The sequence below is a fragment of the Vespa velutina genome, chromosome 4, assembly GCF_912470025.1.
Source record: "Vespa velutina chromosome 4, iVesVel2.1, whole genome shotgun sequence".
Lineage (NCBI taxonomy): Eukaryota > Metazoa > Arthropoda > Insecta > Hymenoptera > Vespidae > Vespa > Vespa velutina.
Genome location: NC_062191.1, coordinates 1607570 through 1632423, shown reverse-complemented (window position 1 = coordinate 1632423; position 24854 = coordinate 1607570). Strand labels below are relative to the sequence as shown.

General features: G+C 39.8%; 2 protein-coding genes across 2 annotated transcripts in view; both read right to left on the bottom strand.

The window, feature by feature from the left end:
• LOC124948483 (methionine aminopeptidase 2-like) overlaps nucleotides 1-7375 on the bottom strand; it is a gene marked incomplete at its 3' end in the record, with an annotated part of 18010 nt that extends 10635 nt beyond the window's left edge. The window contains 2 exon segments of the mRNA XM_047492157.1: nucleotides 1342-1379; nucleotides 7273-7375. Of these exon segments, the coding sequence (XP_047348113.1) occupies nucleotides 1342-1379; nucleotides 7273-7375 (141 nt within the window).
• LOC124948700 (zinc finger homeobox protein 3) overlaps nucleotides 1-11029 on the bottom strand; it is a 402750-nt gene extending 391721 nt beyond the window's left edge. The window contains exons 1-2 of the mRNA XM_047492682.1: nucleotides 10765-11029; nucleotides 10433-10473 (exon numbers count right to left, since the gene is read on the bottom strand). The gene's annotated coding sequence lies outside the window, so the exon portion shown is untranslated. The remainder of the gene's footprint in view (nucleotides 1-10432; nucleotides 10474-10764) is intronic.
• Nucleotides 11030-24854: the final 13825 nt, after the last annotated feature.

The window sequence follows — 24854 nt, the reverse complement described above, 5'->3', positions numbered from 1 at the left end:
TTGCAACGATGCGCCCCGATGCATTTCTCGCTCAAGAATCGAGGATTTTTCTTCTGCTTTTTATTTTTTTTTCCCTTCATTTATATATATATATATATATATATATGTTTTTTTTTTTTTTTTATTTAGTTTTACTCTCCTCATTCCTACGGAATATTTTCGAACATTCGCCAAAAGTAATCCTGGTCGGGGGTCTTATATAAATGTAAATCGACTAGAGCGCATCCGTCTTTCTCTAGATGGAAAAACGAGTCCTAAAAATCGTTGATTTTAAACGGGTGCGCGAAAAAGCATTAATGTCTCAGGGACACGCCCCAGGATTTTTGGTCAATAAAACGCGTATCCTCTTTTTATATTTTATATCTACGTAATATATATACATATATATATATATATATATATATGCATTGACGTATGTATGTGTATATGTATATATGTGTGTGTGTGTGTGTGTGTATGCAAAAGAGTGCTATATCAGGTCTACCTTCTCGTCCTTTCTCTCTCAGTTCGAAGATACATCGACATTATCGCGGCGGACACCCAGTATAGTCGCGGGCGTCCTAAAACAACAATGGAGGCATTAAGATGATCTACGGCCAAGTCGCTTGACCCTCTGATTCAAAAAAGGTGTTCGAATCCACTCGACGAGAGCAAGCCTCGTCGTATTCGTGTGGGTGTCAGCTTAATGTTCGAATGGTCCACTTGTATGTGTACATGAACACGACGTGCGTGTGCATATTTGTATGTGCGTGCTTATATGTGTATGTATATTGGACGCAACGTCATCGGACTTCTAACTTCTTTCATTTACGTGTGTGAGTATACGTGCTTATGTATGCGTATATGTGTCTGCTTTCGTGCCTGATTAAATATATATTAGGAAGGAGTGAGAGTGAAAAGAAGAAAGAAAAAGTGAGAGAGAGAGAGAGAGAGAGAGAGAGAAAGAGAGAAAGAGAGAGAGAAAGAGACAGAGAGAATTCACTCGCGGCAGGGGGTGTGGTATTTTTTCAAGGGCTCGAGCGAGGCTCAAAAAGTCGAAGGGTGCGGTCTACTACAAAATTTCCTTTCCAAACGAGAATCGAGACTCGATCGATCCTCTTTCTCGTGATCATTCAACAACGGTAAAGGGATAACAACGACAGCGATAGTCTATACGCTTGTACGTTTATACGAGTTTAATTTCGATAAAGAAAAATTTCTATCGTGATTCTATAATGCTACCTACATAAAAAAAAAAAAAAAGGAAAAAAGGATAAATAAAAAAATTAAAAAAATAAGAAGGTTAAGGAAAAGAAAATAAATCGACAGAAAAGAAAGAGAAAAAAGGATAATTAAATATATATATATATATATATATATATATATATATATATATATATGTATATATGTAGTAGGTATTTTTGAGGTTATTATTATAATGAACGAGAAAAAAAGAATATATATATATATAAACGATGTGTATACGGTAGCCAAATGATAATCTATTCGTAGAAGGATCCCATCGTTCCTTCCACCCGTCGAAAATTAATAAGTCGATCGGGGACGTTTCGTTTCTTGAGGGTCCAGACGATTTTAACGATATTGGCCCACCCTCGGTCAGAGGGATCGCGCTTTTCACTATTCGAAGAGAGACGAACTAGAATATAGGGTGGGTGTAAGGGAGAGAGAATTATAAGAAAGGGTGAGAGTAAGAGAGGAAAAGAGAGAGAAAGAGAGAGAAAGATGAACATCCTCCTAAACAGTAGAGGACCGTTGTCGCGTCTCAGAATTTATCTTCGACTCATTAATAAAGGATGACATTCATCGATAAGGAAGCTAAGCAAACCCACGAACTCATAGAAAAAACAGACAGAGAAAAAGAAAGAGATAGAGAGAGAGAGAGAGAGAGAGAGAAAGAGAGAATAATCGAGGGAAAACAAACCAGCAGGGGTAAGGAAAACTTTTAGAGCAGGTAGTTAGGTAAAAAGGAAGATAGGTAAGATAGGTAGGTAGGTAGGTAGGTAGGTAGGTAGCTCTATTCGTTAGTCGCTTATCCTGTTCGCGTTCCACGGTCATCAGTCATTAACGCGCTACCGGGTGTCCGTGAAAATGTTTTAGCCGCTTAATGAACCGTCCTTAAAGGGAGTATGGAACGTGCTACGAACTTATGTACCTATACGTACATACGTACGTACGTTCGTTTCTACCTTAGACGAACAAAATGGACAGGTCCGAAGGAACTCGCTGGAGAAACATCAACGACAGACTCATTCGATGAACGATCGCGTTACTATCACGTCTCGTTCTCTTCGTTATAAACGTGCAGGAGCGACGAAAATTTATCACGATGATCGCCTACGTACGTACATATACATATATATATATACATACATACATACATACATACATACATATGTATGCACGTATTTATGTTGTATATATATATATATATATACACGTATATACATAGAAATACAAAGAACAGAAACATAGTCAGAAACAACGTTGGCTCCTTTAATGGTTCGACTCGGCAAGAAATTGTAATCTGTTTCGTTATTTTCTTCTTTTTTCCATTTGGAAATAATCAAGCTTGGTTAGCTCCATACACACGGATCGGGATAGTATCCACAGCGTGATATAACGATGTCGCGTTAAGGAGAATCGTTAGGTGACTCGAAAGGAGGAACGAAGAGAAAGAAAAAGAAAAAGTGAGAGAAAGAAAGAGAGAGAGAGAGAGAGAGAGAGAGAGAGAGAGAGAGAGAGAGAGAGGGAAAGAGGACAGTATTGTAGCGAGAGGCTCTCGGTCAGATAAGTCATAATAGTGGCTCGGCCGACGTTGTTAATAGTCAACGGAGGATCACGACGAGATAGCGCGCTAATGCACGCATTTATTTGAAATATTAAACCTCGAGAGAAGAAGGGAGAGAAAGAGAGAGAGAGAGAGAGAGAGAGAGAGAGAGAGAGAGAGAGAGAGAGAGAAAAAACAAAAGAGACATAGCAGGTTCTCCTCTTGTTCTCTTCCTTCCGCGAAGAACCAAGCACGTTATACGAGGGTGCCTCAAGAAGGGACAATTATAAATGATGATAATTAGCGAAGATCTTAACCGGTCACTCCGTGACTTTACAAATGTAAACGCGCACACTCGGTGACTCTAGTTTCAACGTAACATACAGGGTGTGATTCCTGCCACGATAACTTTATATACGCCGTATTAAAATATTTATCGTTGAATTTAAAAAAAAAAAAAAAAAAAAAAAAGAAAGAAAAAGTAAAAAATTTAAATAATCGATACGTCGTTATTCATTATAATGAAATTCTTTTTTATTCTTAATATTTACGTTTCAATGAATTTCTTCGGTATTACGTATTACTGTAAGTAAAGTATTCGCGAGAGCGAGAGCGAGAGCGAGAGCGAGAGAGAGAGAGAGAGAGAGAATAAAACAATAAAAAAAAAAAGGAGAAAGAAAGAAAAGAAAGAAAATTCAGAGATCGACGAGGGCCGCAACAATTCACCATTCGAAATTGAATATAGGTATCGATTCGAATTGGCAACAAGAAATGATATCGATTACATTCTCGAAGTCTCATTCTCTCGGCAAGTTTTAGTATAGCGAAATCACGTTGGAGCCACCCAGTAGGTGAGGATCGTATTAATCTCACTGGCGAAAGGATTGTTTCCTTTTTTTCAAAGAGTCACAATGATTGTTTCTCTCTCCCTCCTTGCTCGATCTCGAGTACTCGAAAGCATCACTCGAGTAGGAGAGGAATACCGGCCGAGGTTGATCGAATCAACGTTGCGCGAGTAACAGTGATACCACTAACTCACTCCTACCACTTTCTTCTTCTTCTTCTTCTTCTTCTTCTCCTCCTCTTCCTCCTCCTCCTTCACCTCCTTCTCCACTTCTTCCACCTCCTTCTCCTCCTAATTATTAATGTGCCCGAGCGAGGAGAGATAAACTTCAGAATCATCGTCGAAGCATTCGAAGCTCTCTTTCTCTTTTTCTCTCTTTTTCTCTCCTTCTCTCTTCTCCTCTCTCTCTCTCTCTCTCTCTCTCTTTCTTTCTATCTTTATCGCGTGCGTGCGAGCGCGCTCGCTCCTCCGTCTTCGTTATTGAATATAAATGATTAATTAAGATGATCCTGCCAAGACGTCCGCCATCGACCCCTCTCGTTTTGTGCTGTCTCTTTAAAAAACAAACCAACGACGACACTACAGGGAGAAATTATAAGCGTATCTATATTATATCATTCACGATCCATTCCCATTAATCGGCAAATGAAAATTTTTCATTAATTTCTTTCGAATGATCTTACGATCGTAATTACCTTTTCTCTTTTTCTTCTTTCTTCTTCTTCTTCTTCTTCTTCTTCTTCTTCTCTTCTTTCCTTTCTAATTCTTTCTTGCTTCCTGGATATACACTTATTATGCGTATCGAAAATGAAATCGTTGAGAATACCGATAAAATAAATTTAAATTACCATTAACGCGAATCATCTTTTGATCGGTCGAAGAGATTCATCGATTTTATGGATAGGTCCGACTATGACGATGGGATGACTCGATCGAAGTGAGAAAATAATATATCTATCTATCTATCTATCTATATATAGGAAGAATAATAATAAGAAGAAAAAGTAGAAGAGGAAGAAAAAGAAGATGAAGAAGAAGAAGACGAAGAAGAAGAAGAAGAAGAAGGAAGATATTCTAGAATGGTACGAACTGATACAATATTCATTTAGCGAGTATAGGTAGTACGTCTACGTGGCACGTAATGATGCGCGGCTGAAAGATCGTGTCGAACGAAGAAGAAGGAAAAGAATATATGAGAAAGAGAGAGAAAGAGAGAGAGAGAGAGAGAGAAATAGGAAGAGAGAGAGAGAGAGAATCCATGAAGAGAGACAGAATTATATTCAAATGAAGGAATGCCGGGGGTGGACCATGGGATGACACTTCTCGTAGGTGATTTATATCCGTTCCTCGAATGACCATCATCTCATGGAAAGATCTACAGAATCTCTCTCTCTCTCTCTCTCTCTCTCTCACAAACACACACACACACACACACACCTTCTTTTACTCTTTCTCTCTCTCTCTCTCTCTCTCTCTTTAACTCTCGCTCTTTCTTCAAAGTCTCGCTGTTAGTTAGTCGCCGAACAGAGGATAGTTAGTCCCTAGGATAGGATATAAGAGGTAGAAAGATACGACAGAAACTTCACGCATAATGGGGGGCGGCCTTATGTAAGGCGAAACATATAATTCCATGGCACTCTCGTTACTCTCCGCGTGCACTATCATTTATTTAAGCATCGACGTTCATTAAATCGTTCGCTAAGTGCTGGCTGGTCTTTCGGCGTTTGCCTTACCTTCGATAGCCGGTCGTGTTCTCTCAAATAGTTTATTTTACAAAATTTTTTAATTCCCAAAGGATAATCGTCCTTTACCCTTCTTGCATACATACACATACGCATATATATATATATATATATATATATATATGTTGCATCCATACATAGTATAATAAGGTACGCATTTGTACGTTCGAACAGTGCAAAGTACGTATTGAAAGAGAATCGTGACTCGGCACGGATAATGTTCCTGGTTTAAAATCTTTAACCTTAACGTTAAGAAGAGTCGAGTATAACAGAGTCGCGAATGCGAGCCCGTTTCTTATGCCTTATGACCTCGATATATTCGCGCGAAAGAAAGAGAGACGAACAATGTTATACCTTTAAATATCGAATGTATATTTTTTCTTTATATTTCCTTCAATTTTTTTTTTTTTTTTTTTTCTTCATAATCTATATATAATCTCAAAGGATTCGTCAATGTGAAAATCTTCAAGAGAATAGGGTCCATCTTAGAATGAAGAAAATCAAGAACATTTAAGTTACATAGTATTTTCTTAATCAAAGTGTACTATTAATTATAAGCCTCGAGAACGTTTCAAGGATCGTTCTTCCAGTTTCTACGAGATAGTGTTATATTTTTCTTGGCACTCTGATGCTTAGAAATAGGATAGATAAAGGGAGAACGAGAAATATATATATATATATATATATATATATATATATATAGAGAGAGAGAGAGAGAGAGAGAGAGAGAGAGAAAAAAAGAGAGAAAAAAGAACACGAATATTTTGTAGAGGAACACGTTCGTTAGGTATCGCGCGAAAGATCATGTTCTAACACAGCGTCGGGGAAGGAATTAGCATAATCCTTACAAGATTTCATTGACTAACGCACGGCGCCGAGTGGCTTCACTTGGTCGAAGCAAATGACGTAAAAAATAGCATAGGAATATATATATATATATATGTATATAGATATATTATATAAATACGATATATTAAAAATAAAATATATGTATCTTTTTATCTCTCTAATGCTACCTTACCATTTTCCAGACCAAGTGCTCGCATTAACTCTGCAAACAGCTATTCGACTTTACGAGTGGTTGAATAAGAATTAGTCTTTTAATAACGCGTTAATATGGAAGAAAATATGAATTGAAAAAAAAAAAAAAAAATGTCGTTCGATTAAGGAACCGTAAGGAGATATTTCTAAAGATTTTTTTGATTTTCTATTAGATACTTATTTTGCATAAGATTAGAAATTATCGTATTAATAATCGTATTTTTAATAAATAATAATTGTATTAATAATTGTATTTTGTTTCCAATGGAATTGTAGTACTTTCTTTTTTTTTTTTTTTCTTTTTTTCCATACGAGGTCAATAACCTCATTTCGTACGCACGAATTAATATGATTTTACGATACTATCTATCGTCACGGGAATTTGTGGAATGATCAACGGGAGAAAGAGAAATTGTGTGAGAGAGAGAAAGAGAGAGAGACAGAGAGAGAGAGAGAGAGAGAGAGAGAGAGAGAGAGAGAGAGAAATAAATTGACAGAGAGAAAGAACGATGAGAAGTATCGAGCACGCGCGGATATGTACACATGTACATGGTTATTAATATCATACTTGTCGCAATCTGCTCGTACCTCGATGATAAGTTATCGGAATTTTGTAACTGTCTAATTAATTCGATGATTAATAGATACCAAGAGACAGGTAGGTAGACAAATAGAGAGAGAGAGAGAGAGAGAGAGAGAGAGAATCATAAAAAAAAAAAAAACAAAAATACAGATAAAAAAGAAACGTTAATAATCACCGAACTCTCAAAATTATTTTCATCGTCCTTATTAATCTGACTTCATCCGCGACGGCCGAGTTGGACGGTCGTTAATTCGATCAAATATATTTTCAACGTGCAAGAAACGATCGATCAAACCACCACCACCACTATCATCGCTATCACCATCACCAATACCACCGTCATCATCATCATCATCATCATCATCATCACCGTCGCTATCATGACCATGTATCGTCATCATTGTCGTCCACGTCTTCGCCAACTTACTTGAAAGATAACGATTAAGTAACGAGAGAACTCGAGGCTACTTAAAAAATATAGTTACCCAACTCTGAGATCAATTAAAGGGTCGTTTACATTTTTTTAAATTCGTGGACGCAAGACGTTGATGAACAAGTAGATATATATATATATATATACATATAAGAAGAAGAAAAGAGAGAGAACACTTATTTCAAGAGGGAAAATAAATAAAGAAAAAATAAATGATAAATAATAATAATAATAATAATAATAATAATAATAAAACGTTAACGTGCAACGCATAAGTTTTTGAAGAGGTGTAGAGGGGCAAGGGATAAAATTAGTATCCATCATTAGTGTATAACGGGGGAACATTATTCGAGTGTGGATTTTCAATTACTCGTGAGACGCGAATGCGCTTCTTTGACACGAGTCTGAGGGTTGGTAACCCTATGGGAGATTGAGCAAGAAGAAGAAGAGACAGCAAAGAGAGAAAAGGAAAAGGAAGGATACCATGGAGGTCGAACGGGAAAGGCTTTCGTTTTTCTCATGAGGACGCGGGTAAGGTACGCGCGATTTGTCGACATTCGTGTGTGGGAACAGGCGCCTTCGAGAGGTTCGGGCTAACGAAGCCGCAGGTATGTATATCTCTAGATATCTTATATGTACACACACACACATATGTATATATATATATACGCACACACATGTATGTATGTATTTATGTTTGTATGTATGTAACACATTGCGTATACACAAAGTCGATGTCGAGAGTTCACGCGCCACGAAATAAAAGGAGCAAGAGGATGCAAAAGAGTAGAAAGAGAAGAAGAAGAAGGAGGAGGATGAGAAGAAGGAAGAGGAGGAGAAGAACGATAGGATAAGGAGGAGGATAGGAGGAGAAGTCTCGACGCGGCGCCGCTCCTCTCCTCTCTTCTCTCTTCATACTCCTCTCGATCTCGTCCATGGTCCTACATACTCTCTCTCTCTCTCTCTCTCTCTCTCTCTCTTTCTCTCTCTCTCTCTCTCTCTCGTTGTGGTGTGCAACCTCGCGCGCCAACTCGCGGGGGTAAACAGACGAAATTATATCGAAGAAAAATTACCCCGAGATAATAGTGATTAATGATCGTAGCCGGGGCACCGTATATATATATATATATAAATGTGTATGTATGTGTGTGTGTGTGAACACGTTGGTAAGTGAGTATGTACGTGTGCGTCGGTCGGTACGTTGATGTCCGCTAAAATATGATACTTGGTAAGATCTCCTTTCCACTCGACACGATCCTCTCTCTCTCTCTCTCTCTCTCTCTCTCTTTCTTTCTATCTATCTCTATCTATCCAACTATCTATCTATCTCTTTTTCTCTCGCTCGTTCACTCGCAAATCGGCGGAGTCGAACGGACCGTACAGAGAGAGAAAGAGCACCGGCTACTTTGACGACATCGACCTCGCGAGTAGGGGAATGAAAGAGAAATATATATGTATGTAGGTATATAGAAAGAGAGAAAAAGAGAGAGAGAGAGAGAGAGAGAGAGAGAGAGAGAGAGTGAGGAACGAATAGGATCGACAAAGAAAGAAAGAAGTCGGACAGCAATCTTCTCTAATTAACACATTAAGACTAATCAGAGCCAGTTGTGTCATTCCTGTCGGTGGGCCCACTCGCCTAGATTTAATGTTCCACCTAAATTAATTCTAATTATTTCTCTCTCTCTCTCTCTCTCTCTCTCTTTCTCTTTCTCTTTCTCTTTCTCTTTCTCTTTCTATGTGCCAGGAACCTCGTGAGTCTCGATTGATTCTAACACGCGCGACTTTGCGTCGCCTATTTCTCTCTCTCTCTCTCTCTCTCTCTCTCTCTCTCTCTCGCTCTCTCTCACTCTCTTTCTGCTCTAACAGAATATATCTCATTTTGCTCTCAACGCGAAATATATAGTAACGTTTGAAAAGAAAAGAAATTTATTTACCGACTATAAATATTCGATTTCTTAAAACTCATGCACATTATGAAATATACGATCTTCTTCGATTATGAACAGTCTTAAAGTTAACGTTAATAGAACGAACGATCTAATTTAAATGTAATTTTATACAAAACACAGATATTTACCTAAATCGCTAATTATACATACATACGTACATACATACATACATATATATATATATATATATATATATATATATATATATATATATTGTCTTCGTTTGAAATATGTTCTTGAAGAGAGAACAACGTTTACTCGTTCAAACAAACTCAGATGGGCCATAACACTTTTCGTATGCTCACGTACGCTCGTGGAAAAGACAGGGCGATAATTAATAATAGTCGGAAGAGCCTTTGTAAGGGACGAACGAGTTTCCAAGAGAGAATGAGAAGGAAAGAGCGTGGAGAGAGAGAGAGAGAGAGAGAGAAAGAGATAGAGGGAGAAAGAGATAGAGGCTCTCGTGGACGAGCATAATAGCGACCGTACGAAAAAATGAGTGCTGAAGATCACCGCTGAGATCTGACCCGAGATAAGCGAGTTGGGCCTTATACATTTGAGCGTGCCCGGAGAGAAGCGAGTATATCTCTACCCATGTAAAACACGTGCCCAGAAAATATTTAAACCAGTTCTTTTTTTTTCTCCCTCATCCCATCCCTCCCCCTTTCTCCCCTTTACCTCCTCCTCCTCCTCTTCCTCCTCCTCCTCCTTCCTCTTCGACCATCACAATCACCTCCTCTTCCTCCTCCTTCACTTCCTCCTCCTCCTCCTCCTCCTCCTCCTCCTCCATCTCCTCCCCCTTCTTCCACCACTCATCCCACCGTTTCTTCTCTCTTTCAGGTCCTTCTTATGTACCAATCGAAAAAGACTTGCACATGGCTTTTTTTCGTTCCTCATTGTTATTGAAAATTTCTTTAAGACCGACATATTTACATTAACGCAAAAGACGTCAATCATTATATCGACGACAAAAACCAAAGTTACGCGTAAAAGATTTCAAAATTCAACGAGTATGGAAAAAAAATTTTAATATTACTTTTCATCACAATGAAAATGAGAAGAAGGTCACTTACCTCCTTTACGAATCATCTCCGCTGCTTCGCCTTAACAGCACCTGTAATCATTATCGAATTTAAATTAATTATAATTAAACGGCTGCTCGTCGTCGTCGTCGTCGTCATCGTCGACGGTCGATCGATCGTCAAAGTATTTTCAACGAATTTCAATATCACGATTTTGTCGTATCGTTCAAAATCATTACGTAAATGTCATTAGAACGATCGAACGAATTTCGATGACGATAAACGATAATTCTAATCATCATTCTCCTTTTCACTTGTGTATATATACATATATATATATATATATATGTATTTTTTTTTTTTTATTTATCGTATATACTCACAACATGTGTAAGATCTAAGCTTTCACATCTTCGTTCCTCTCTATTCAATATTATCATAATACATACATATTATCGATGAACACGACAAATTAAATATTTGATTTTTTTAAACAACGATCTCTATTGTCCCGATTAGCACGATAAAAGAAATGGTAAGTTCAATTAGATCACGTGATCTTTTTACTAGCACTGTTGTAACTAACTTACGATCGAAAAAAAATTACGAATAAGGTTAAAAATAAAAATAAGGAAATAATATACCGTCTCGAACTGTAACACACGCGTCTCTAACTGATGCCTATAAACCGTTAATATCGTCCTTAAATTTTTTTTTAACACAATAACTGTTATTGATTATAAACAAAAACGTATATGAGCAAGGACGCGGACAATATGGACGATCGCAACGTATAAACAAACGACGATCGTGAAATTCGATTGGTCTCGTTAACGCGCCAAGAGTTAAGAAAGAGAGAGAGAGAGAGAGAGAGAGAGAGAGAGAGAGAAAGAGAGATTGAGAAATTAAGAGAGAGAGAGAGAGAGAGAAAAAGAAAGGAGTGGACAGCTCGCGCCATCTCACGACGAAAAGATTAAATAAGAACTTCGGTGATGGAAAGAGTTGACGAATTCTTCTTTTACCACGCGGGTTATATATTTTCCTTCGATCCTTCTTCTATTTTATTTTATCTTAATGTAATTTTTCTTCCTTCTTCTTTTTTATTTTTATTTTCTTTTTTCTCTTCGTTCTTTTTCCTTTTTTTTTTTATCTTTTATCCAAACAACTCCTTCGAAACTTATCAAATGTGACATATAATTGATAAAATATGTATATATATATATATATATTTAGAAAAAAGAAGAATATGAGATAGATTTAAATAGAAAGCGAAATACTTTAATCGATCCTTCCCTAGATATTTTAAATACGAAAACTATAGATGATACGAATAAGTTAAATCGTGGGCGTTCATTAAACGAAAGGAATGACGAACTCGCTCAAATAAATATTTGAAACGTACAGTCTGACTAGTCCTCTTCTTGGAAGATTCATTACGGGGGATTACACGACTCATATCGGGGACTTAGAACACTCCTTTCGAAGGCACGATCACAATCTTTGCCCGCTGATCTTGATTCTCCGAGTAAATTAGTTCGTTCGTTCGTTCGTTCGTTCGTTCCTTCCTACGTACGTTCGTTCGTTCGTTCGTTCGTTCGTTCGTTCGTTGTAGATCGTAGCCCGGACTCATTTTCAATGAGTTCTCGGCGATCTCTTCTACGTGAATAAAGGCACGTCGTTTATTTTCCCTTCTTCAATATGGGAAACGAAAGGAAAGTGCATCGTCGAGACTTGAAACTAAGTTTCAATCGAAATCTCTCTCTCTCTCTCTCTCTCTCTCTCTCTCTCTCTCTCTCTTTCTTTCTCTCTCATCTCTTCGTTTTATTTATATACGCGCACGCGATAGAGAGAGAGAGAGAAAAAGAGAAAGAGAGAGAGAGAGAGAGACCATGGGGGAAAATTGAAAGGAAAGAAGAAGAAGAAGAAGAAGAAGAAAAAAAAATGAAAGAAAGAAAAGAAAAAAATAAATAAGTAAATAAATAAATAAATAAATAAAGGAAGGTTATAAAATATATTTCCTATACCATGAGAAAATCATCGTTTATATCTACCCACTCTATTCTTAGGCGATACTCAATGCGCTCGAAGAATATTAATGGCCTGTTAAAAAGTTTCATTATTCGGTTGACCGCTCTCGTCGTGCAAACATTAATGTAAACGTACCTACCTATGCTGCTGTTGCTGCTGCTGCTTTTTCATTTCTCGAGATGTTAATATGCATGCTTGCAAACTGCAACGACAACAACGACAACGACGATGACAACGACCACGACGACTACGACGACGACGACGACGACGACGACGACGACGACGACGACGAGGGTGGAAGAAAGAAAAAGAGAGAGAGAGAAAGAGATAGAGAAAGAGAGGAGAGAGAGAGAGAGAGAGAGAGATAATATAACGGAGGTACGTGGGCTTCGAATTCGGCCGAGCTAAAATTAGCATCCAGGGACGTTATAAGACAACACCGTCGTGGGTAATAGGCATTTAAGGCTTAATGTATGCATTGAAAACTATTAGGTATTCAAATACTCAGATTGCATTACGCTCCGGTATAACGCACGACTTCCTCCGAGATGGCTCCTCCTGCCGTCAACCAAAATTGCCACTATTATTCTTATTATATTTTATTTCTTTTCCACTCGCAAAGCCTTTCTTACTTTCCAGCACGACGACGTTAAAGTCCTAGTCGGCTTCGTCGTCGTCGTCGTCGTCGCCGTCGTTCTACGTCCTAGCAAGTTCCTTGAGACGTACGAAGGTCATTGAAAAATTGTATTAAAAAGTAGATATACTTTGGTTGTTAATAGTATTATATATATATATATATATATATATTTATATATATATTTATATATATGTTTGTATACATACGTGAGTATACGTAGGACGTTCTCAAACACATTGACGTACCTTCGATCGAGCACATACTACATATCTCGCGAAAAGAAAATAATTTACGAGGTGACTTTGCGAAAGCAAAAGTACCCTCCTTTGTCGTTTACTTCTTTCTTTTTGTTTATTTTTTATTTTCTCTTTCCTTTTCTTTCCTTTTCTCTATCTTTTTTTATTTTCTCCTTCTTTTTCTTCTTCTTTCTGATCTCTTTCTTTCTCTCTCTCTCTCTCTCTCTCTCTCTCCTCCATACTTTCTATCTTTCTTTCATTCTTTATATCTTCCATTTTTTTTCCCCTCTCTCTTACTTTTCTACCTTTTTATATCCAACTCGACGGTAGAGTAAAGCAGGATAAAGATAAGCGGGACGCAACGAAATCGAGGGACGCGGGGTAAGAAAAGAGAGAACTCCTTTAAAGGGCCATGCTTGGCGTTAACTAGCGTATAATTAACGACCATTAACCCGTAATTAAGGCGCGAATCACAATAACTTTGTTGCTGAGAGTGCACGAGTATAGAAACCGTCTGTCTCCCTCGTTCGATAGATAGTCAGAAAGAGAAAGAGAGAGAGAGAGAGAGAGAGAGAGAGAGAGAGAGAGAAAGAAAAAGAGAGAGAGAGAGAGAAAAAAAACAGAGAGAGAGAGAGAGAGAGGGAGAGAGAGAGAGAGAGATAGAGAGAGAAAGAAGAGCGATTCGATGGCACGCTAAAGGCCTTCGCTCTTCGAAGTGGCGCGATTCGATTCGCCGTTACAAAACTCGTTACACGACGGCCGGTGTACCGAGAGTTCTTACAAGACAGTGGCCGTGCTTCGATGTTGAAGAAGGCGTCTCGCTTCATTAGCGATAAGCCCTTTTTCCCCTCCTTCCTCTCTCCCCTCTCTCCCTTCCTCTATCCATACTCATACCCCTACGGCCCGCTCCGACGAGTTTTTCTTCGTTCAGCGTTTTTGAATTCATTCTCTTTCTCTTTCTCTTTCTTTCACTCTCTCTTTCTCTCTCTCTCTCTCTCTCTCTCTCTCTCTTTCTCTTTTACTCGTTCATCCGAGATTCTCTTCTCGCGACTTTATGGGTTTACACGCGCATTCCTCGTTGATCGTTCGAAACTTCAAAGTAGCATTATCATTAAAGTGTATAAGTCGTGCAAGGCGTACCCACATATACCTATGGAGCTTTGTTTCCCGATCAGCTAACCCTCCCTCTCGCTCCCCCTTCCTCTCCCCGCACCATCGCAGCCACCGCCAACAACACATTTTCCCTGCCACTCTTTCACTACCTTCCATCATTACGGAATATTTTTTTTCTTACCTTTCTTTTTTTTTTTTTACGATAATAACTTTACTCGACAAATCACTTTTTTTCTTCTCTCTCTCACACACTCTTTTTCTCTCTTTCTGTCGTTCTCTTTCATTCTATCTCAAAAGTAGACAGTTAAGTAGTTATATTTTCTCTCTTCTTTTCATTTTGTAGATCCCAATATTATCCGTTGAGTTTCATTTTCTTCGCTTTGTCATCCCACCTAAATATCGTAATGAATGAACGACGGTCAACAAAGGATTTCGAACGACAAACGTACCGAACGAACGAACGAACGAATACCGTCCGATTCAAATCCCCCTCAATCCCACTAGCTCCGTTCTTCTAGCGGCAATTAATTATGCAAAGTTTCGAGGAAGGACAGTATACGGTAGGATTCCATCCTTCTCGAATCGATATATCGTTAGGTATACCTTTCTACCATTTGTTTGTTAACCGAGACCTTTTATCGAGTGCCGCTGATTTAATTAATTGCGATATCACGATAATCATGACCTACATTTCTACACACACACACACACACACATATATATATATATATATATATATATTTGTATGTAGGTATGTGTTTAACGAATTATCGATAAATATCTTTAATCATTGATTGCGACAGAATTTTGGAAAATGAGAATCGATCGATCATATTATATCATTAATATCTTACAAATAATTAAAATCTATATCATTCCATTAAGATTTCGGATAAAAAATATATTTTGTTTTTTCTTTTGTTTATTTTCTTTTTCTTCTTTTAAATAATCATACTTTAAATAATCATCGATCGTATCGATTCCCATATCGATTTACTTATATAGAACCTATATATATATATATATATATAAATCTTTGATCGTTCAACGAACAAAACTATCGTCATAGTAGTAGATCTTGAAAAAAGAGAAAAAATAGGTAGAGATAGAGAGATAGATAGAGAGAGAGAGAGAGAGAGAGAGAGAGAGAGAGAGAGAGAAAGGAAGGGCCAGTGGGATCGGCGAGAGGGATCTGTCACGAACTTCGCGATTTAGAGTCCAGATTACGCAAACGTCAGGAAGAATTCGGGTTCTCCAGGAGCGCGCTTTGCACAAAGGGACGTAGATCTCCTTTTCTCTCTCTCTCTCTCTATCTCTCTGTCTCTTTCTCCATCTATCTCTTTCTCTCTCATGTGGCTAGAAAGCCGACCAGAAAGCAAGGATCTGGAATTGCCTGGCAATTAATTTCGATGTTCCGCCGAAGGCCTTTCGTAAAAGGGATTCGAATAGTCCGATATCGGATTCTCTTTTCTCTCTTCGCGCGGCGATCTAATTAATAACGGATCGGCGCCTGTGTGTTTTAAAGGACAGTAAAAGGAGCCAATAGGTGGAGTTTGAGAGAGAGAGAGAGAGAGAGAGAGAGAGAGAAAGAGAAAGAGAGAGAATCCTTTCGAAGAAGGCGTCTCGCGGCACGATTTAAATTGAAACGTTCGAAACAAAGGGATCTTTCCTCTTCCGGATTGAGCCAGGGCCCAGGCGTGCGTGCGTGCGTGCGTGCGTGCGTGCGTGCGTGCGCTCACTCGCACCAACACTAGCACGAGTAAGCGAAAGCACGCGAAATTAAACAACCTGCAATATCTCGAACCAAGTAGCAGAAGCACACCGTGTCCGGTCGGCACAAAGGCGAATTCACACCCGATTAAGCAGAGGGTCCACGCGTAGCTACTCCTGAAGCTGGATGCGTGAACGTGAACGTGAACGTGAGCGTGCGCTCGCGCGTGAGAATACCGTGAGGGAGACGCGAGATCGGGTCGGTCGGTCGGTAACGCAGGAATGTCTAATAACGAGCAACAACGTTACATACGTACGTATGTACCACCATCACTATCACCATCACCAACACCATCACCTCCCACGTCACTTCCTGGCCTCGATATCGAATTCGATCAAACGACTGAATTCTATCCGGTCCGCTATCACCATTCGACTGTCCTCGTGTTGTTGCCCTCTTCCTCTTCTTTCTCATCGAAAGAAAAAAGAAGAGAGAGAGAGAGAGAGAGAGAGAGAGAAAGAGAAGGAAAAAATGAAATTTCAAAATCGTGAATGAATATATAATAACATCTGATAATCGATATAATTATTCTCGAATAATTACATCGATATTTTTGCGATTCCTTCGATGATGAAAATTTCATTTTGATTTCGATGCGACGGCAATAGCGACGGAGATAGTGACGGCTATAGCGATTTTATGGGATTTTCGTTATATTAGAAAATTTTTCGATTTAATCGATATCAGATATACGTACGTATACGTCCGATAAAAAAGAAAAAAGAGAGAGAGAAAAAAAAAGAGAAAGAGAGAGAAAGAGAGAGAAAACGTCGTAATCAGAAATACGTGTACCTCGTAACATCTTCTGAATTAACTTACAAGTGTATAGATGGATAACGGAAAAGAGTCACGGGATGCGGACAATTATAGCGTTTAATGATGGTATTACGGACGTCGAGCGAAACATCCGTTATGGGTACGCTCATTGTTGTTTTGGTAATTACTAGGTATAATACCCATCCATTATTACTCGCGGTAAGCGCCGTTGACAGTTGCCACCGGAGCGTACTCAAGTTCATTGGACCTCAATGTAATTGTTACCTTAAAGACACGGTCTTATAAATTCATAGGATTCGCGGTCGCTGAGAAATATTTACGATCGAGCGTAACCCCAGTAGACATCCTTCTACTACTCCTTCTTCCTCTCCTTTCTCCTCATCATCATCATCGTCTTCTTCTTCGTCGTCTTCGTCGTCGTCTTCGTCGTCGTCGTCGTCGTCGTCGTCGTCGTCGTCGTCTTGCGGTTACACGCATCGTATACCACCAACGATTATAATCCTCCTACCCATCTTAGACTCTATACCTTGGAAATTATTTTCGGAGCTTGAGTACTCCACGAAAGACGTTTTAACCGGTAATCAAGGTAGAAAAATATCTCGGAGTCGAGTTTCTTCTTCTTCTTCTTCTTCATTTTCTTTTTGTTTTTTTTTTTTCTTTCTTTCTTTCTTTGAATACGGAGAGAGGAAAAGGACGGGTGAAAAAAAAGGAGATGCTAAGAGAAAGAGTGTAAGAGAGAGAGAGAGAGAGAGAGAGAGAGAGTTGGTAGGGAAGGGAGAAAAAAGAGATAGCAGAGGGAAAAGTAAAAAAAAAAAAAAGCGCGAGGGTGAGAAAAGCGATGAAAGAGAAAGACCTCGGGAAATAGGGTGGTACGAGGGTGTCAGCCGTCAGACTTTTTAATCCGGAAAGCCATCCCTCCTCCTTCTCCTCCTTGTAATCGTTCCGTTTTTAAATTAAAGAAATAAAGAAAGGACTTCCTACAGCTATGAAGAAACCACGACGCGGAGCGTCGCAGAGCGTCGCGTCGCGTCGAGTCAAATCGAGTCGAGTCGAGTCGAGTCGAGTCGAGTCGAGACGGGTCGGGCCGGGCCGGGCCGGGCCGGGCCGGGTCGGTTCAGGTCGGATCCCTCTACGTCGATGAGAAAGACGGCGAAACTCATTTGCACTTAAAAAAAATGACGAGCTATAAAACTAACGCCTGCTCTTGGAGATTAACGTTTTGTGGGAAAATAAAAGGAGAGACAGAGACAGAGAAAGAGAAAGAGAAAGAGAAAGAGAGAGAGAGAGAGAGAGAGAGAGAGAGAGAGAGAGAAAGAGAAAGATGCAAAAGAAAAAAGAAAATGAAAAGAGAATAAGGAACAATGAGAAAGGAGAAAGAAGAAAAATCGTGTCGACTAACGAACGTCGGCAGCTTTATCGGCCGGAAATGATTTTGATTCTACGAGATTTTCTCGTTTAAATTTTCACGCAGTTTGGCTAGCCACTCAGTTAGCTTAGCTAACTAAGGTAAGGTAAGCTTCCTTGTTTCCTTGCTTGCTGGCTTGCTTGATTGCTGGCTAAGGAGAGAGAGAGAGAGAGAGAGAGGGAGAGAGAGGGAGAGGGTAGGTGGGTGACTATCTCGCCAAGTGACTTTTTTAATTGGATTTTTTTTAATTGGCATAGATCCCCGACCCGCATTAATCGTTTCCCTTCTCTTGTTTATCGTTATCATTGTTTCCAAAGGATTCCTACCGAGTGATCTTTCCCATCGGTATTCGCATTTTTCACTCCCGATTACGGTTCTCGTTCTGCTACCCTCCCTTTTATCATCATCACTCTTCTTTTTTCACACCCTCTTTATTCTTTATTCTCGCGATCTTTGTCTTTCCTTTTTCTTCTTCTTCTACTTTTCTCGTTACTTATAACGCGGCGTATTACCAGCTCGAATAATAAGGGCATTGACTTTTTTATTATGATTATTATGATTCTTACGATTATTATGATTATTATTGTTGTTATTATTACTATTATTATTATTATTATTATTATTATTATTATTATTATTATTACTACTACTATTATTACTACTCTTTAAAGTGGCACAGTTAAGAGAAGAGAACCGGGCTTCTGAATATCGTCGTATAAATCATAAAATTCCAGTCAGTGAAATCACTGACGGACGGGTTTTTTTGGTTGACGAGGAGAAGAAGAAGAAGAAGAAGAAGAAGAAGAAAAAAAAAAGAAAAAAGGAGGAAGAACTTGTCCTCGTTGATCGATGAGCGTAAAATCTAAATTACTTGACCAATCATTTCTACGATATGAAACAAAGAACAAAAAAGAAGGAAAGCTAGTAATATAAAAAAAAAAAAAAAAAAAAAAAGGAGAAAAAAAAACACAAAGAAAAAAAAAAAAGAAAAAAAAAAGAAAAGAGAAATAAAAAAAAGAAGAACAGAAGAAACAATAAAGCTTGATAAAATTCATGGAATTCAATCCTTTTTAGTTCATCCCATTTTCGAATGCTATAGTTAACCGTGCCACCACTGTAATCACATTTTCGAAACATCCTTCGTGGCAACATCGACGCTCGTAATAATAATCGCAATAATCGCGAGGCGCGAGCCAATTTGAATATGAATCCGAGTGCGAACAATGTCATCGCGCGGTACTGTGAACAGAGAGGGAGAGCGAGAGCTAGAGCGAGAGCGAGAGAGAGAGAGAGAGAGCGAGAGAAAGAGGGATAGAGGGAGGGGAGGGAAGGAGAAAGGGTGAGAGGGTGGTGATGGCGGCAATGGTGGTGGATAGGGGTGGCGTACCTACTGTCTGGGTTTATACGTGCCGTATCTCCCCCACGGATCGGCTCTTGCCCGGTACTACTCGCTAACTGTCGTCCCGGACTGTTAGTTAGTTAACTGGCCCGCCTCGGTGACAGTCACGTACCCAACCAGGGTGAGAACATTCGAATCCGGAACTCTCATCAGAATCAGCGCTCGCTACGTTTAACCCGATAATTAAACTTCATCCTCGCACTTCTCAGCCCTCCCCTTTACTACTGGCTCCTCCTCTAACCCTCCCTTTCTCTTTCTCTCTCTCTCTCTCTCTCTCTCTCTCTCTCGCTCTCTCTCTCTATCTACATATCTATCTATCTATCTGTCTTTCTCTCTATCTCTATCTCTATTTCTATCTGGTCGTTTCGACGAGGGAAATCGTGCGGTTCGAAATTTGCATTCGCAGATTCTCCTTTCTCTACGATCGTTAACCGTATATAATACTACTCAACGTGGGCAACCCTCGTTTGATTACTTTTCCATCGTTGATCATTTCCAGCCGATCGATGTGCCAAAAAGGATTAAATTTTCTAACACTCAAACAGATCGTTAGAATTGATGATAGAGGTGGGATGGTAATTAAAGTGTTTGATACGAGCTCGTTCGATTTTAATACTCTCTCCCTCTCTCTCTCTCTCTCTCTCTCTGTCTCTCATTCCACGATATCTTCAAGGGGAAACAATTTTATTCGATCTAGTATAAATTTTGACGGACCCGTAAGAAAAATGTTATCCTTTAACGAAGTGTTTCATTTTCCTGACATCTATACGGGGCTATATTTCAAAACGATTAACCCTCGAGAACTAAACACGCGATCTCTCTCTCTCTCTCTCTCTCTCTCTCTCTCTTTCTCTATATCTCTATCTATCTATCTTTATCTTCATCTCTATCTCTCTCTTTTTCCTATTCGTGTCAGACGAGTAGCTCTATCAAAAATTTCTCCCGCACCTTTTCGAACTACTTTAGAAAGTAAAGTCTGAAAGAAATATTCGTCGAAAAGGGGATGAGAAGTACTATCATCCCTCTGTCATGTTCGTCTGTATAGAAGGAATGAACGAACGAACGGCGAGACGACGGATTCTCTGTAAAAGGCTCGCGTGGCTGAGAAACATTCGCAAAACGGACGTTTAGGCATCGCTAGGCAGCGTCGTAGCGGCCCTCCCCCCTTTGCCCTCTCGACCTCTACCCCGTCACTCCCCAACTACTCCTCTTCCTCCTCCTCTACCGCCCATGGAACAATTACATCGGAAGAGGAGAAAAAAAAAAAAAAAAAAAAAAAAAAAAAAAAGAAAGAAAAGAAAAAAAAAGAAAAAGAAAAAGAAAATCGTAGGAACTTTAAGAGGGTGCCGAGTCGTCCTCGGTCGTCGGCCAATTCGGTAAAAGTCGTATTCGCTAGAGCTCGGCGAACGGGGAAAGAGGGAAAGAAAAAAAAATAAATGAAAAGAAAAAAGAACAAGGAAAGAAAAATGAGGAGAGAGAGAGAGAGAGAGAGAGGAAATAAAATGAAGAACAAACTCATTGAAAAAAACACAAGGCTAGACCAAAATAATGGTTAGATCACTCGTAGAAGATAGTTGCCAAGGGCGATGAGAAAAGAAACCTTTTAAAAATAGGAGTTTAACATCGAGAAGGATGTTAGTACGGGGGACCTGGAGAGTAGGGGTGAGCCAGAAGGGGAGGGAGAGGGGGTTGAGATTTCGTGACTACCACCCTTTATACCAACGAAATTCGCATGTTTTATGTTCTTCGCGCGCTGCAAACTCCCCCATTGCTTCCTCCCCCACATGGAATCCCTCGTCCCCACCCTCAACATCATCATCCCTCCCGCTATCCTCTTCGAAGCTTCCTCATTTCGACTCTTCTATTCTCCAATTCCTTAACCCCCCTCTCTCCCTCACCTTCTATCTCTTTCCATCTTCCTCTTTTTCTCTCTTAACTCTTCCCTCGACGATTCATCCTTCCTTCCTTCCTTCCTTCCTTCCTTCCTTCTTTCCTTCCTTTTTCTCTTCAACTCTTCCGCTACTTCTGGCACACCTCCTCTCCTCCTCTTCTTCCTACATCTTCTTATTCCTTCGAAACTTGTTGTATCGTAGCACAGAAAGAGAGATTCGTTCTACGTATCGCGATTACGCTTTTGTCGTTTTTGTACCCACCGGTACCCGGAACGTACGCTTACGTTCGTTTTTAAACCTTTTTGCACGGAGTTCGTCCCACCAACCGGCTCCTACTCTATCCCGATAACTCACCCACCCACTCCTATCTCCATCTCGTCATTCGCCCACCGACCAACGATGCAAACGTGAAAGAAGTTGTTCTCGTTATTCCATATGGAATTACGTTACTTCGTACAATCTTCAAAGTTTTCTTTCTCCGAGTCGAGTCGAAGAGGGATGAGAGTTAGTCGTACGGAGGTTGCGAATAAAAATTCTTCGAGAGATAGAAAGGAGAGAAAGAAAGAAAAAGACAGTGCGAGAGAGAGAGAGAGAGAGAGAGAGAGACACTCGTAAAACGTCCAAAACTAAAAGGGGGAGGGTGACGAGAGGAGAAAGTGGAGGAGGTATAGGGGATGGTGAATGAGGAGTAAGAGGGTAGAAGAGAAAAGGGGTGATCCTCTCTTAATCGAAATACTCTCGAACAAGCAAAGTGACAACCGTCTACATCTGTCGGCAATTGATGGAACTAGCCAGTGGGCAGCACTCTCTTGCGTCCAGGGGTAGTTTTCCTTCGTGGGGTGGTATAGTACCCGGACCACCACCTTCTCTCACCGGAGTCCCTTTATATTTCTCTTCCTTTGTGTTACCCAAAGGATCTATGGTACAAGTAGAAGAAAGAACGTAGAAACGTAGAGAAAGAGAGAGAGAGAGAGAGAGAGAGAGAAAAAGAGAGTGAGAGAGAGAGAGAGAGAGAGAGAAAGAGAGAATGGAAAGCTAGATAGAGTAGAGTATGTACGTAAGTACATACCTATGTAACGCGTACGGGCGTGTGCGTGTGCGTGCGCGTATATACGTATGTCCGGGGAAAAAGAGGTGGATGAGGAAGATGAGGAGAAAGAGGAGAAAGAGGAAGAGGGAGAATGAGGTAGGAGAAGGATGAGGTTTGAGGGGAGAAAGAGAATATAGCTAACGTAGCGAAAGCTAGTTAGTATGCATAGTGCGGGAGTTGGCCGGGAATGAAACGTCAACCCGAGACTCGTCATGCCAACCTCGTGCTTTCGTTCTTTCCAACGACTTTCGTCTCCACGCTTCCTCCAACTACTCCCCCCCCCCCGAGTCCCTCCTCCCCCAACCCACCCACCCATCCCCCACCCAATCGACCCTCCGCCCAACCCCCACCATCATCGCCAACACCACTACCACCAAGTATTACCTCCTCTCGTACTCCTCCTCTAACGTAGTCGTCGTAGTCGAATCCGACCTCTCTACAGACTTTGTCCACGATGATATTTGTGTTCCCTCGTACCTCTTTGGTCTCTTTCTCTCTCTCTCTCTCTCTCTCCCTCTCTCTCTTTATTTTTTTACTTTCTTTCATCTCTTCGTCCATCTTACTTTCCTTTTCCTTCTATTCTATTTTATCTTAGGAACGTTGAAAGACGAAGAACCGTTTGAAATGAAGTAGGTGAAGTAGGGAGTTGAATGGAACGAAAAAAAAAACAAAAAAAAAAAAGAATAGAGAAAAACAAAAAAAAGACAATTCATGATTTGTCTTCGTTCTTTCGGCTTTTTTTTTTTTTTTTGGCTCATTGAAAATTCATTGAAAACCTTTTCGCTTGTTTGTTTCCGACGTTTTGCGTTGTTATGTCGGAAAAAATTTGTCCATCGTACGAGAAAAAGAAAGAAAGAAAAAAAAAAAAAAAAAAAAAAAAGAAAAAGAAGAAAAAAGAGAAAAAGTAATGAAAAAATTGACGGTTCTTTTGATGGTCCATTAAACGTTTCTAATCAATTCGAATGAAGTAGTACAATCGACGAACAGTTCCACAAGATGCTCGTCTACGGTGAAAGGGGTTGAAAGGTCTCGCGAAAGGGTTCTCTCTGATCACTTGGCAAGGATCACCATTACGTTAGTACGCCAATTAGGGATGGACCCGGGGAGCGAGAATGGCCCGCGGCATTGGAAAAGGGGTAAGGAGTACCGTGATCCGATTCTAGGGTCGGGACTCTCGTATCAGAGGGTAGTACACCCGAAGTCAGTTGGTTAACAATGCTAATAATAATCAAAAGAGAGAGTGAGTGAATAAGAGAGAGACACAGAGAGAGAGAGAGAGAGATAGAATGCTGAGAGACAATTCACTTGAAGGACCCTTCGTTTGCCATTGGAATTTCCAGACCGACTTGTGATATTCCATATAAGACCAACGAATTCTCTTCTCTTCACAAAGGAAAAAAAAAAAAAAAAAAAAAAAAAAAAAAAAAGAAAAAGAAAAAAAGAAAAAAGGAAAGCAACAAAAAAAGAAAAGAAACCTGTTGCCACAATTAACGATTTAACGAAACATTGAGAGAAAATATATATTAAGAAAATGATATCAAATTTTGTAAGGATCGAAATAATTCTGATCTATCATCATATTTTAGGTCGGCATTGAAAATTAATGTTTAACGAAGTACGGTTGTTGTGTAGATCCCGAACGAAGGGAATATCAAATCGTCCGTCCCTTTGTCTTTCATAGTCAAAGGGCTGTCGACGAGCATCCGAGAGCTTCCGGCTTCGGACTGCCATATTCGAAAAGGGGTTCGTTCCTACTGCCAATTAAACCTCATTCATACAGGGCTAATTATCATCCCCGCGGGTTATGCTCGACTACGTGCGCATATCACGCCTTATTCGACCAATCGCCGCACAGCGGTGGGTCGTTAGTCGCTTGTTTCGGATATAATAGAGTGAATCCGCGTTGCGCATCGCGAACACGCATGATTTCGCGCACGGTCCACTGTACGTCCATTGTGTTTCTCTCCGTAATCGAGCGATTCCGTAATCATCTCTCTCTCTCTCTCTCTCTCTCTCTGTCTCTCTCTATCTCTATCTATCTATCTATCTATGTATCTATTTATGTATCTATCCCACCTCGTCGCCAAGTCCGGGGAAATAATTGTCTGGCATTGTAAATTCAATC